Source organism: Brachyistius frenatus, unplaced genomic scaffold (assembly GCF_029030835.1).
Source record: "Brachyistius frenatus isolate BFR_SWC_R1_liver_20210118 unplaced genomic scaffold, ASM2903083v1 Contig_19, whole genome shotgun sequence".
NCBI classification, from domain to species: Eukaryota; Metazoa; Chordata; class Actinopteri; family Embiotocidae; genus Brachyistius; species Brachyistius frenatus.
Genome location: NW_027210618.1, coordinates 3,683,402 through 3,698,688, shown reverse-complemented (window position 1 = coordinate 3,698,688; position 15,287 = coordinate 3,683,402). Strand labels below are relative to the sequence as shown.

The window sequence follows — 15,287 nt, the reverse complement described above, 5'->3', positions numbered from 1 at the left end:
AATTGTCCAATAAAGAATATAAGTAAACAACAGATATATTCAAATAAAGTTGTATAGAGCCTTGTTTTTGTCAACATTACACAGCTCGTTGTTGCTTTTTCAAAGTTATTATTGTCAGATTTTGACAAAGCATATTATTTTGTCAAACATTATTACCATTATTGAAACTTTAATGTCAATTGAATATGGCTTTGATTAGGAAAATGAAAATGATAAGTGATTTTTTGTTATTCCTCTACACACGACTATTGGCAGGCTTCATTTTTTTGGATGCTGTGAGAGAAGTGTGGGTTCTCAGTGCTGATCGCAGTGCTTCCAAAATCCTCGATCCACTTTCTAAAAGTTTGACATTCTGGAGGCTGTTCCTCTTTGAAAACACATCTCCTGAAGAACGAAAAAAAATAATTGTGATTCTCTGTATGGAGACGCAGATACGAGGCTAAATAGCTTAATAATGATGGAACATCATATAAGGACACACGTTCCTTCCCGTGCACGCATAACACTTGACCACATCAAGCCAAAGGAATGTTAACAACTTCCATAAAAACATTCAGTGTCTTGTCAGTTTTGAACCTTAATGTCTATCAATCTATCAAGCAATCTGTGGTAAAATTCTACAAATTGTCTCATTGAGAACCAGTAAATGTCATGCAAAATGACATGGACAATTTGTCAATTATCAAATATATGACAATTCATCCTAAGTCAAGAACCAATTTATGAATTGTTGCATTGAAAACATATGGCTCTCAGGATTCATGCACCATTAGTGTGACTTTAGGACCAGAAAATATATCGCTATCACTTGAAAGGTTTGATCACTTTTACTCAGTCAGCTGCTCAACCCCAGTGATTTGGTGACTTTCATGAACATTTTGAAATACTTTATTTTTGAAGATGCAGTTATTTAGCAGTCCATCAGGTGCCCCAGTTAAGAATGAATGCAGTCTTATACTACAGCCATACAATAACTCCCACCTTCATAAATGTTACAATATTTAGCTTTTGCTGAAATTGTGTTGGACTATGCTTCAAAAAAGCTAAATTGTAGCAAATATGTTTGGAAAGGAAACCTAATTGTTAAAAGCACAAGGTTAGTGTCGGTGACACTACATGTTTTAGTAACATGTAACTTTAAACATATTTTTTCCAGCCTTGCATGAGAATATCCACTCACTCAGCCTGCACAATATGTTTCTTTATATTTACCCTAACCTGGACCACATGCTTACATGACCTAAACCAAACCACCAGTGGAAGTGTGGATGCGCACGCCAGTCTCTAGTGTGAGAGTCGGACGCTTCATTCATCCACCATCCAACCCAACCACCTCCTGCCAACTCTGATGGTTGTGCTCTATTTGGAAGCTGTACTTTCTGGAGCTGTTAAACTTTTTTGCCATTTAATTAAAAAGTTGCTTCTGATGTTGTGTCAACCCCATCAGATATGTCAGAGATTTAATATTAGAAACCCCTATCAGTATTTTTTTTATTTTACTCTCTAAACTGTACTTCTTGCTGTGTAATGGAACGAGACCTCAAACACTGGAGCACGGAGACAAAAATGACCCTGTGGGGAGGTGAAGTTCAGGACCAACACAGCGGCAGCCTTCGTGGCAGAGTTTTGTCAGGACAACATCTGGCCACTGTTTGAATTATGTACCTTGTTGCACAAACCAGCTTCTTTGCCTGGATTAGGGCTTCGCTGTCCATCTGTTGGGCGTCAGCTTACATTTAAGCCCTGCCATTTCACAGGTCCGGATCCAGCTAGCAGTCCCAGCAGGCAGTTTAGCTTCTCAATGACATAAGGGTAACCTTTCTCTTGAAACACAGCTAGGCAACACTGTAGTGTGAAAGTGATCTCACTTTGGAAGCTAAAGGTCAGAAAATTCTGGTGAAGATGGATTTAATCAAAGTGTAGCTGTCAATATACATAAAGCAAACCTGCTACTTACTACAGAAAACTGAACCAATAAACATCTTAAGAGGCTGATACTTACATATAGTCTCAGGAGCTGGATCTAACTTTATTATTCTCAGCATACACAGACATTCATTTTAAAATGCTGGAAAATGATTTTCAAATGAAAAAATAGCTGATATTTGATACCAGTTAAAGGCATACTGTCTCATGAAAGGTTTACATCTTCTAAGGCTGAAATGAGGAAGAATGGATATATTCATGGAAAATGGTTTGAGGATATACAATCAAAGTCATGCAGATAGTACAGTAAATAAAATTACCCTACTGAGTCTGACCATTGAGGATTAGTTAGGCAGCTGACTAAGTATTTTGCAGAGGAATGGACTTTGAGGGCTTTGAGAACTTTGTGCTGCAGATAACGTCAGCATCATTTCATGGATTTCCCAGAAGCTTACAGGTATTTAACGATGGTATTTAACAAGGCTGACAAGAGAGCTGTCTTGTGACAGGTAAACTAAAATGGGGCGAGAGCTAAGTCCAAACAATACCCCTCCCTGATATGTTTGATTGTGCTTATTGTGAAGAACTTAATGGTGATGGACAGCCTCATTCAGATTTAGAGGATTGATAGCACGTAGTGTGTGAAAGCCACATGGACAGAAGACAATCGACAGCCTAAAATCAGTGGGGCTTCGTAACCTGTTTAACATGGATCTAAAAGGTTTAAGTAAGGGGATACTTAATATTGTAAATCTTCTAAAAGAACTACCTGAAACTGAGATTTATAAGGAGATGGTGGCTGGATCTTTGATTATGGTCGTAGTTTAACATTGTTGTCTGTGTATGTAAAAAAAAGTGGTCGCAAACATTTTCTGGACAAAATATTTTAGACTATACTAGAGTCCATCTACCTGCTACTGTACTGTAAGTTTGAACAGTTTAACTAGTAAAGAGTTCTTGCAAGCTCTTATCTAGTAAAGGATAATTAGATTACAGACTTGATAATTAGATTAGGAGCAACAACTGAGTTTAAATTAGGCTCTACACCAAAAACATAGTAAACGTTACTTAATGACAGCAGCTAGGACATGATGGGATGTAACTGTGACCACTTAACCCTCACACATATATATTGTGCAAAGGGATAGTAAAAACTCATATTTGCCTGTTTAATTAGTATAGTGTATGGGCATGGGAGCACCATCCACTTCCAATATGAAGCAACATCTTCAGGATCCCAGTGGATGCTGGCATAAAGGCATTCATCTCACCATTCATTGATCTGGTTATTGCTGGTCTTGGACCAGTGGGTCCTTGTTTATTGAGCACTGTTGTCTTATTTCCTGAACATATTCATTCTTTTTAGAAGCACACACACCCCCCTCTAACTTCACCTCAATTAATGTAATTCTCTGGGAGCTCACTGGAGTGCTGATTGGAATGAAGAACCGCATTCAGACGACATGCCTGTGAGGGAATGATAACACCAGATCATTAACAAAACTGGGCTGCAAATGTTTACCCATGGATGGCATCCTTCATCTTAATGTCTCCCCTGCCACAATTTTCCAGGCAAGTCTGTCATGAAAAAAAAAAAAAAAAAAAAAAAAAAAACTGGGCAGACATTTTGAACAACTGACTGTAAAACCTTACTTAAATAATCAGATGAGCTATGATTGAGTAATCAAGTGAAGTGTTATTTTGCAGGGATTTTTTTTCTCTGTTGAGACAAATGTGAGAACATGCCTGACTGCAGTCTTTAAACTGCTGAAGTTGCAGCTGTAGTGCTTTACCAGCCAGAGATTATGATTTGATAATTTTCCTGATTGGATCTCAGTGTCAATGGTAATAGAGTTGGACATAATAGCATCTCATCGACGGATATCCAATATATAATAGGCACATGATAGAGGCTGACAGATAGAGCTAAGCCTATGATAAGGCCACACAGCAGTCTATCTCGCAGCACTCAGCACTCACTTGATCAATGTGGGTTAAGGAATAAGAATGATTGTGTATGGCTGGAGGCAGCGTAAAGTGCAGCAGGCTCTGGTGCAGGTCTCAGATCTCATCTCAGACTGTTTTGACATCACTTGTTCACAGATGGTATCATCAAATCCTCAATCTGACCTTTGACCTGTGAGGGAATAAAATTAAATTGAGAGAAGTAAATTGAACCTATTGACCCCCACTCCAATTTTATGATCAGCCTGATGTCCAGTGGGCTATTAGTTTAGTTTGGGAAAAAAAAGTTATTCGTGGTGACCACAATAACTGTCAACCATGATATCATAGATTTTTTTTTTTTTTTTTTTCATTTTTCTCCACACCCTGTCAATCTGTCACATGCAATATGATCCATCGTTTCTATTGAAGAACAAACATTTGCATTATCTGTCTTTTAGGGACTGTCAGGAAGAAGAAGCACATGACTAGTTAGAAATCAACTTTAAAGACAAAGTTAGAACAAGAGATGAAACTACTTACCACTGGCAAAATTATATGTATTGTGACTACAGCCATCACACATAGACAGGAGTCCCCCAGAGACATGTCTTAGGATGTCTGCAAATTAGATGTGAAGGACTTTGGTTCAGTGTATTTTTTTTTCTTGGCACATTTGATCTTTTCAATGAACTACAGTCCTATTCCTTGTGATAAATGATTCATTAAAGCCTGGATAATACTGACTCATATTTCACAATTGCTATCTGTAGATCATACCATGATTGATTCTGATGATGTTCAGTTTCCACTATAATGTAGCTAATTGGCCCCATCAGGGTTATTTTTTAATGGTTTGTTTGTTATTATTATTATTATTATTAGTGTTACTATTATTATCTTGCATGTAATTGGTAATTATTCTACTAAAATTAAATATGTTTTTTTTTCTGTAAAAGCCTGTATTTATCTCTCTGTATCCAATTCCCTGGTTGTGTGTGATCTATATTTTATCCTAAAAATTGCATGAGCTCAGAGTCAGCCACAGCACATGCATCACACTTGCCACCATCCATCTTTGATCGCGTCCGCTTGCTACTGCTGCTTCACCCCTTACTGTTTTAACTTACGCAGCAAATTCCGACTTGAGGTAGGAACAACGGAGTAGGGGCTGAAAAGAAAAGGCTTCATGGTACCGGAGTAAACCACAGATGTGATACTCGTATATGTCTCTGACACAGGATGGCTTGGATCACTGATAAATACTGTTAATTCCACTTGACCCTGTGCCCATTCACTTCGTATTGGCATAATGGCATTGACTGATTGATTATCTTCAAGGTGTGTTGTGCAAATGGTTTTCAGCATTCGCCAGCAGACACAATGAGGGTGTAGAGCAAGATGTATGTAGACTACTACAAGGATTTGGCTTTAGAGTTTGTGGCTAGGATCAGTACATCCTCCTATATATACAAAAAAAAAGGTCTCACAGAAGGCTGAAACAGAAGGAGCTACTTGCATTGGAAATACCTTTTGAAACTCTGTCTAGACCAGTGAAAAATGTAGCATTCAAAATTGTCAGCACTCTCAATTATGCAAACACACACCTTATTCCTCCTAACCTCTATTCATCTTTAGTCTGTTCATGAATTGTGCAGCAGGATTCTCTGTTATGTTAACATTTGCTGAAGTAACCAACAGCAGCCAAACGAAGGTCTTTTAAATACAAGTTCAGACTGCTGCCCCCCCCCTCCCTTTACAGCACATGTAATGGGAAATTGCAGAGTTTAGCAGTGATATTAAACCATACACACCATCTGTCTGTAGCTTAGCTGATGTATGGTAATGTTCTACAATCTCCACTAAATTTGCCTCTTGCCTTCTAAAAGCGTATACAGAATTGCTGTGAATGTTGTGAGGCTGAAACTATCGGTGTTTCATTTTCTAACAAAATTTTCCGCCATGTCTCTGTGTCTCCCCAGGTAACCGATAAGATGGCAGCCGGGGAAGCGACTGGGCACAGCTACCTGGTGGCTTGCTGGCAGCCAATTCTGATCTTGATGCTGGGCACTGTGCTGTCTGGCTCCACCACAGGATGTCCATCCCGCTGTGAGTGCAATGTTCAAGAGCGCTCCGTGATGTGCCACCGCAAGAAGCTCATGACAGTTCCCGAGGGCATTCCTGCAGAAACAAAACTGCTGGACCTCAGCAAAAACCGCATTAGAACCATTAACCCAGATGAGTTTTCCATCTTTTCCAACCTGGAACACCTGGAGCTCAGTGAAAACACGATCTCCACTATTGAACCGGGAGCGTTCAACAACCTGTATGGTCTGCGGACATTGGGGCTGCGTAGCAACAAGCTTAAGCTGATCCAGCTCGGTGTCTTCACAGGCCTGAGTAATCTCACACAGCTGGACATAAGTGAAAACAAGATCGTCATCCTGTTGGACTACATGTTCCAGGATTTGTACAACCTCCGGTCTTTAGAGGTGGGTGATAATGACCTGGTTTTCATCTCCCACCGGGCTTTTCATGGCCTAAGCAGCCTTGAGCACCTGAGTCTTGAGAAGTGTAACTTGTCCTCCGTGCCAACAGAGGCTTTTACCCACCTCCACAGTTTGATTACTCTGAGGCTGCGCCACCTCAATATCAATGTCATACGGGATTACTCTTTTAAACGGCTCTATCGGCTGAAAGTGTTGGAAATAGCCAACTGGCCATATTTGGATACGATGACCCCAAATTGCTTGTATGGATTAAATCTCACCTCCCTGACCATCGCAAACGCCAACCTGACCACAATTCCTTACGTAGCCCTGCGGCACTTGGTTTATTTGCGCTTTCTAAATCTTTCCTACAACCCTATCCATACCATTGAGGGAAATAAGCTCCACGATCTTCTGCGTCTGCAAGAATTTCACCTGGTCGGAGGCAGACTGGCAATGATTGAACCCTACTCTTTCCGTGGTCTAAACTACCTGAAAATTCTTAATGTGTCTGGGAACTCTCTTAGCACTTTAGAGGAGTCTGCTTTCCATTCAGTCGGAAACCTGGAAACCCTCGCCTTGTATGATAATCCCCTGGCCTGTGACTGCCGGCTTTTGTGGGTTTTCCGACGGCGCTGGAGACTGAACTTCAACAGGCAGCAGCCCACCTGTGCCTCCCCCGAGTTTGTCCAAGGCAAAGAGTTCAAAGACTTCCCGGATGTTCTGCAGCCAAACTACTTCACATGTCGCAAGTCTAGGATTAGGGATCGCAAACCCCAGCAGAAATTTGTCGATGAGGGAGCCATTGTTCATTTTACTTGCCAAGCAGATGGAGATCCTGCTCCAGTGATAATGTGGCTGTCTCCACAGAAAAAGTTCATCACCACCAAGACGATTGGAAGGCTCTCTGTGTTGCCAGATGGTACCCTGGAGGTGCGTTATGCCCAGATTCAAGATAATGGTACATATGTGTGTATAGCTAGCAACGCAGGCGGAAACGACACCTCTCTTGCTCACCTACACATTCATAGCTACTCGCCTGATTGGCCACATCAGCCCAACAAGACTTTCGCCTTCATATCCAACCAGCCCACAGAAACTGGTGCTAATGGTACAAGAGCTAATGTCCCTTTCCCGTTTGATATAAAGACATTGATCATTGCGACCACAATGGGCTTCATCTCTTTTCTTGGTGTCGTCCTGTTTTGCCTGGTACTGCTGTTCCTTTGGAGCAGAGGTAAAGGCAACACTAAGCACAACATTGAGATCGAGTATGTGCCACGGAAATCAGACGCCGGCATGAGCAGCAGCACAGTGGATGCTCCTCGCAAGTTTAACATGAAAATGATTTAACAGAGATGTGGAATTTATTCAATTTCAACTTTTAAAAAAAAAAGACAAATGGAAGAGAAGACATTTCCTTTCCTTTCTTACAAACCTGTGGATCCTGGTCTGTTAACATAGAGTAATATGATTTGTCCTGACTGATGGACTTGACAGGAGGGCAGTTCCTGACTTTCAAAAGTGAGAGGGAATGAAAATGAAAAAGGCCTGTGGGGGTATTGAAAGTCAGATAAGCAGTTCATTTTCCTATGGATTCATAGTGGGAAAAATATATCAGAAAAAAAAACAAAAAAAAAACACTTCAAACAGCCAGAATGCGAGGGGCAGATCATATTTTGACCATTGCTGTTTTTTGTCTGTATTTTTTATTTTGTGTTATTTTTTTTCTGACGTTAGATGTCCTGTTATGAATGAGATTTGTATGGATTGATGAGCACATTTATACAACGCTGATGCATTTCAAGTACATCTTCATTGCAGTACATCAGCGTTACAATTTTTTTTAATTTTAATTTTTTATTTCACTTTATTAATCCCCGAGGGGAAATTTCGCCGCTACAGCAATTCACACAATTGTGAATGCTATGTGCTACATATGGTCTTTTTTTTTTTTTTTACTTTCCTACAGTCATGATTGTTCTGTGATCCATCAAATGTACAGTCATGTCACAATACCTGATAAATCTTTGTTGAAAGAGTATGCCCCAGAATTGAACACAAAGAAACAACATAAATTGTATGCCACAAGAAATTTTAGGAAATACAAAACTGTTAGTGATACATAGTTTGAATGTCACAGCAGCTAATTCAGAGCCAAGAAAGTACAAACAAAGTAAATACAGTGAATGGTACTGTCAAACAGATTACATTGGGCATTATGTGACCTGAATTCCTGAATGATGATGACAAAAATATGTTTTTTGAAAATTCATAGATTCAGTGACGTCACTGTATCTTTTCCTGTTGATACCAGTCCTGAGTGCTACACTGTGAAAAATCAGCCAAGAGGTGTGGAGGAATAATTGCATTTTTTCAAAGGACAATATTTAGTGTTGCAAAGTAGCATAAAATCCTGGTGTTAGATGCGTCTGCTAATAGAGGATGTTAGCGTTGGATGAATTCTCTGACATAGTCCTTTGAGGTCAGTCTCTGATATCAGTGTAACTCAGCCCTAAGATGTAACTAAGACAGCATACACACGGATGGAGGGCGTGAAATGGAATGAAATGTGAGATGTTGTCGATATGACGCTTGGTACTAATGAGCGATGCAGCATCTATTCTACAGTTTTGCCATCAAACAGAATGTTTGGCAGTACTTTAATACTATAAGGGTTTATCCCTGACCTTTCAAATTGCATTTCAAAATCTGTTATGTAATGGTATTATTTTGTGCTCAACATGATTGTGTGGAATAGAAGTTGTGGTGCTCACGTTTTTTGGAAACAATGTGCTCCTCAAGCTGTAGAATATTTCTGTCATTGTTGGTTATTTTACTTGATTGTTTTTTGTTTGCAAAATTAACGCTTTATTCATGAAGATGCCCCCCTCCTACACCCATTTAAGCCATGGAAATATTACCTTCCAGGATCATTTACAGGTTTGCTTTTCTCCTGAAATGTGCATCGTTCGTCAAGGGGTGGGGGGAGAACTGCTACACATTATGCTCCCCAGTTTGGCCCTGCATATAACATCTGAGATTACAGCCTTACCTTTTCAAGTACACACTGTGGACAGCTGGGCTTCACGAACATATGTGAGGATAAAGGCTAAGTTATTTATGATGGATGACATTACAGATAACGACACAGTACTGGCTGGAAGTATGGACTGGATATGCAGATGGTTGGAGTGACACAGATGGTTTCACCCATGGAGCAATCTGAAGCAGCTTTGGTGTAATCCGTTTTGCATAAAGGAAAAAAAAACAACAAAAAAAACACTGGATATGGCTCATGGTTCTCCCTCTTGCTGATTATGAATGCTCTCTTTGTTCAAAGTGTGGCTACTGTACCTAGCCTTTTTGTTTTTTCTCGAGTGATCACGGGATTCTGTTTTTGGTTTATGTTTTTCCTTTTTTTTTTTTTTTTTTCATTTTGACCCTGGACTATATTGACCATGTAGTCCAAGCCAACTTTTTACAAAAAAAGATACTAAAAAAGAAATCTATGGAAAATACATTAAAATTGTTCTGTGCAATAAAGGTAATATGCAGATTTTTTTTTTAATTAACAAAATTTTGTTGATGTTGAATTGTTGAGAATATGGTATGTTGTATTAAACAATCTATGGACTTTTTTAAAAACGTCATGCTTCTATCTTGATTTTAAAGATGTGCTTGGTAGTCTTTGACATTCTTTTGGCGAAAACATTTTATCGACAAGGTCCAAACCTCGAGGTCTGGCTCTAAAAACGTTTGTGAAATTATAGTTAAATACGTCAACTATTCCATTTACAGGTGACTGTACACCAGTCTTATTACAGTTATCTTTTCTTTTTTTCTTTTTTTTTAAAGCACCACAATAACAAGCAAGCTGAACAGTTGAGTGTAGTTTCTGTTTAGCAGTGACCAAATGAGAAATTTAATGTTTGATTAATTTGATTGAATACCTCATTAAGTGATGATGCAGACTGCAAGGTAATTTAACATCATATGTTTCAGCGCTAATTACTTGTTTACGGGGAAAATGGTAATTCACTTCTCCCCTCGCCTGGCCTCTAAACATTAATTAACCACCATTAGTAAAGGATCACAGGAAATATGATATTTATAGGAAATATTGTTAATTTACTCTGCACATTTGTAATTTTCAAGAGACAATGTTGGGAAAGTAATTAGTTCGTGAACTTCAAAATGGAACAAAAAATTAAGAGCTCTTTTACACCGAATAACAATTTTATTCTGGGATGTGTTTTAGAGAAACACGGGCAAATCAGGTTACCCTTTGAAGGTTATGGGAAATGACCAGGGATACGACTAGGACAGCCTAGTTTCATAAAACACAGTGCTGCTCTGCACTGAGTTTGGATCTCTGTCCCATTCCTTTTTATTCTATTTCCTTGCCTTGGTTAGAACTCCACGGGGACTTTTGACGTTCTTTTTTTCCTCAAGCTGTATCAAAGCCTGCTCATTTATCTTCTGACTTGAAAAACAGACAGGCAGAAAAGAGGAGAGAAGCTATTCTTGAGGCTTCAGAGCCCGCGGGGAGTAATGGAGACATCCATTGTTTTTATTCCTCAGATATTAGATCGGTGCTTAAAATTCTAGGTCAGGAACAGGCTGATGGATTCTGACACCATGCGACAAGTCGCCTCTCCTCAACTGAGCATGAAAATACAGACACACTTCTGGGTGTTCCTTGCACTCATCCAAATCCGTGCACTTAACAACATCTGGGAAACACTGCATGTAAGCAAACAAAAGTGGGAATTTGCTTTTGGTGGTGCCTCTGTCACACCATAGGAGCTTCAGATGCCTAAAATAAAAAGCCAGTCTTTTGAGATCTATGTTCAGATGTGGAATTTCATCTCATAGCATATTCGCTGCTCCTCGTATCCATATCTAAGGACCCAATTTAAGCCCTTGTTCAGGTCTGGTTCTCTTTATTACTCCTACTGTATGCTAATTCATCTATTTTTGTCACTGTCAGTCAAACCCAACCTATTTCAGCATTCCTGATGAATCCATTATATGACAAGCTAATCCCAATATTCAACCAATGAAATAGATGCAAAATCAGGAGTACGTTTTACTTACTTTAATTTTATTTTTATTTTAAACATAAAGGCATCTAATTGAAAGAGCTTATACCTTAATCAGTTTAATTAGGAAACTGCACCAAACAGAATATTGGATCATTGAATTACAGCTAATGCTACACTACTGCACCATCTACCTGGTTCATATTTGGAAAGCAACATATAATGATAATAATGTTATAACTCATTATATGGTTTTAAGTAGATATACAGTCAAAAATGAGCAGAAAATAAATTATTGACATTATAGCTGTATATAGTTGAAATCATTCATATGTTATAGTGCATTATAATCAACATATCAGTGGTTCGTATACTGATTAAGCATTAAAAAACGTTAAATAGCTGGTGGTAAAATAGAGTGTGATCATAATCTTTGGGATTAATGTTCACAAAATTCATAGATAGAGACATTTTCAGATATTAATTGGGCTTTTACAGTACCTTACGTGTGTCCATAAAAGTAAAAATCAATCTGAAAACCTTCCGGAAAGAAAGTGTTACTAGTGTAAAGTACAAACATTTGGTGGTTAATGAGCTAAAGCATGTAAAACTGCCATGATGGTCCATTAAGTAGTCAATTATCAATGGTAAGTATCATGGAAACATGACAGGTCTTGAATCAATCATTAGACAAATTTGTGGTGTTTTGTTTGCTGCAGGTGTCTGTGTAATGTAAAGGTTTTGGCCTTTACATACAATGTATTTAAGTATTGAAATGGCTGTTATGATAATGTCAAAAGCCAGTATAAATATGTGATGAAATGAATTCAGCTTAGAGGGATAGAATTTATCATATGTACTGTAACTCAGAGCACAGTGGTTGTTTAGAGTTTATCGCTCCACTGTTGTAAAACTTCATCTGCTGCAAAAAGTAATTTCTACGCATCATTAAGCCAAAATGGGATATAGCTGCAAACAGCAACTTCCACACACACACACACACACACACACACACACACACACACACACACACACACACACACACACACACACACACACACACACACACACACACACACACACACACACACACACACACACACACACACACACAAAACACACAATGGTAACTCGGATTTGGAAAGCTGCAATTTTCTGCAAAGTGACACACATGACCATTTTTGTCCCTTTTAAGTAACGCTTTACTTTTTTTTGTGGATGGCATATGTTATTATCACAGAGCAGAGGTGTATTAAAAATGTTTGAAATCTGTTTCTTACATATATATTTTTGTCAAGAAATGTTCCATTTTATTTTGCATTGGAACACTTTAGTGTACCTCTTTTTGATGGGCTTGTTCCCTACAGATTACAGCCATACATTTGCTCTTTCTGTGCCTTGCCGTATACATGGGAAAAGAGAGGAGGGTTAACTAGATTTGACAATATCAGATGTTCTCAAACAATCAATCGACGGGCCGTTATTACTTAATAGACATACACAGGCTTATGTGCAAAAATGTTTCACCACTTTCCCCAAAAACACTATTCTGTGAAATGGCGAAGATATAAGTTATTGCAATGCTTAGATAAAGAATATCATCCAAACACCTCACAAGGTTTAGAACATCATCATGTTTATGTTATATTCATCCCTCACCTTTGGCAAAAAAAAATACAGTAAAAAGTAAAAAAAAAAAAAAAAAAAAAAAAATTGTACATCAGGCCTCAACTGATGGATAGTAAAACTGAAGTCCAACAATATTTGATATCATTCTGTTCAGTTTGTTACTGTAATATAATATAATTACATATGTTGCAATCTAATAATAATACAATCTAACTTGATTTAATCTACTACTCAACACTGGCCATAACTCATCCTTACTTTTGATAAAGCCCCCAGGCGGAGCATCTCCCCACTCTTCTAAGGACACTGGACACACAGAACAAAGTAGGAGTGTCATGTCTTGTTTCAGTAAAAGTCCAAATCAAAGCAGGAACATCCATTGTTCAGGAGGGAGCAGTAACATGTCGGTTTCTGGGGCTGTTGACTGAATTTCTCTTCTCCAGGATTGTAAGGAAACTGGACATGGCAGTTTATATTGTTACAGACTCCCAGTGACCGAATGATATAGTTGAGAAGCTGCTATGAAAGTTAGACAGCAACAAGCCTGGTTTATGTCAGTGTTAGCTCGGACAGTGCTGCACTGATAAAGAGCCACGTCCCATATTAACTAGTCCTGCACACACACGAAGTACATTTACTGGATGAATCCCAGGAGACAAATCATGTCTGTTTACTACAAGGCCCTGCACAGCAGATGTGAATGTAAAAAGTGCACATGATTGTAGTGAATCATTTTTGGAATAAATATGCATCATTTCACTTCCTAGAAAAATAAAAAAAAAATGGCTGTGAACATTTTCTCAAAATATCCACGGTAATTACCATATCATTTGTGCAAAAGATGGTTTCCTGTTGGTGGGTTGTCTATTTATATTTGCGACATAATATTCAGAATATTCATATTTATATAATATGCTTTAAGTTGAATAGAGGGTGAGACTTTGATCCTTCTGGGTTCAGGGGTTTATGTCTGGTGTGGCTCCCACGAGGAGACTTAGCTGTTGCTTTGATGTTGAGCAGAGAGTTCTGCATAGTCAATAAACACCTCCCCAAGCAGTGCTGTAAAAAAAAAACCAAATAAATAAAAAACACCTGATCTCCAACCAACCCCTCACCCTAGTCACTCGCATTTGATTGCCTTGCTATTGTTTTACTGTCTTGGCCGGCTCATGGCTATCAAGCTCGAACCAGGATGGTGTCCAAAAAGGCGATCTGTTGAGGCCCATTTTGGCCTGGACCATATGCTGCAGCCCACATCTCTGTAGGTGACTCAATCCACCCTTCTTATTTATTTAACAGCCCCATGAAAGAGTCATGAGCTTCCAATTCAAAAACTGTGGCAGGCAAAAGACTGCATCTGTCTGCCATTAAAACCATCTTTTTGGCAGCCTGATAAAATGGACTCACTGCTGGCAAATGAAACCATTATTTGCGCTCACTTTATGTACAGCAGATTGTTTGTAGGCAGATGTATTACCAAGGTGATCTGGACAATTCCTGTCAAGGTGAATAGGTGAGGAGGTAAGGGGCCGACCCATCCTGTAATTCTGTTCTAATTCCATTTCCCCTGCACAAGTCCTGAATAGGCCACTGTGAAATAATTGAGAGCTCAGTTGCTATTTCACCTTGAAGTGGATAACCATTCTGCATATAATTTGGCTTCTGCCTACTTGCCTCAAGGACAGCAGGCTGCTGAAATTTGATGGGGTAGCTGAGGCAGGTGCCACAGTGAGATAGATGATGTGATCTGATGAAAACAGCACAGCCAGGCTGCTGCTCCCATTTGTCAGCATTGTTCCAAGATATCTGCAGGTGAGTCTGGGTATCATTTTTCATTATTTTCCCCATCTGCCCTCTGATATTGTGTTTTTGTTTGTGTGGGGTAGTATTACAGCGGGCCCTACCTTCATGTTATCTTGGTGATATTAAAGGTTCATCAAATTCTACTTGAACACCGCAAAAAAAAAAGACTCGATTTGTAAAAGTAAAATTTGAAAATGTAGTATCTGGTATTGTTTATTCATATTACAATATTTATATTGAAAAGGCTTGTATTGTGCTTCAGTAAAGTTTTATTTCAAGAGACAGATTAAAAGACGAATGGTGAAAAGGAATTCAGTAGAGTGATTTTACCTACAAAACACTGTACCCTGTGCTTCCCCTAATTCACTTCAGTAACATATTTTTACTACACAACTGTTCTAACAGGCTTTGTAGTACTTCCAGTGACTTGTAACCAAATAAAATCAGAGTT

The 15,287-nt window shown here is 38.8% G+C and overlaps 1 protein-coding gene across 5 annotated transcripts in view; it reads left to right on the top strand.

Annotated features, from left to right (window-relative positions):
- Positions 1 to 7,906, top strand: part of lingo1a (leucine rich repeat and Ig domain containing 1a) — a 128,398-nt gene extending 120,492 nt beyond the window's left edge. For all 5 annotated transcript variants that reach the window (XM_069695343.1, XM_069695346.1, XM_069695342.1 and 2 more), the window contains one exon: positions 5,853 to 7,906. In XM_069695343.1, the coding sequence (XP_069551444.1) occupies positions 5,865 to 7,712 (1,848 nt within the window). In that variant the 5' untranslated portion in view covers positions 5,853 to 5,864 and the 3' untranslated portion in view covers positions 7,713 to 7,906. The remainder of the gene's footprint in view (positions 1 to 5,852) is intronic.
- The last annotated feature ends 7,381 nt before the right edge of the window (positions 7,907 to 15,287 follow it).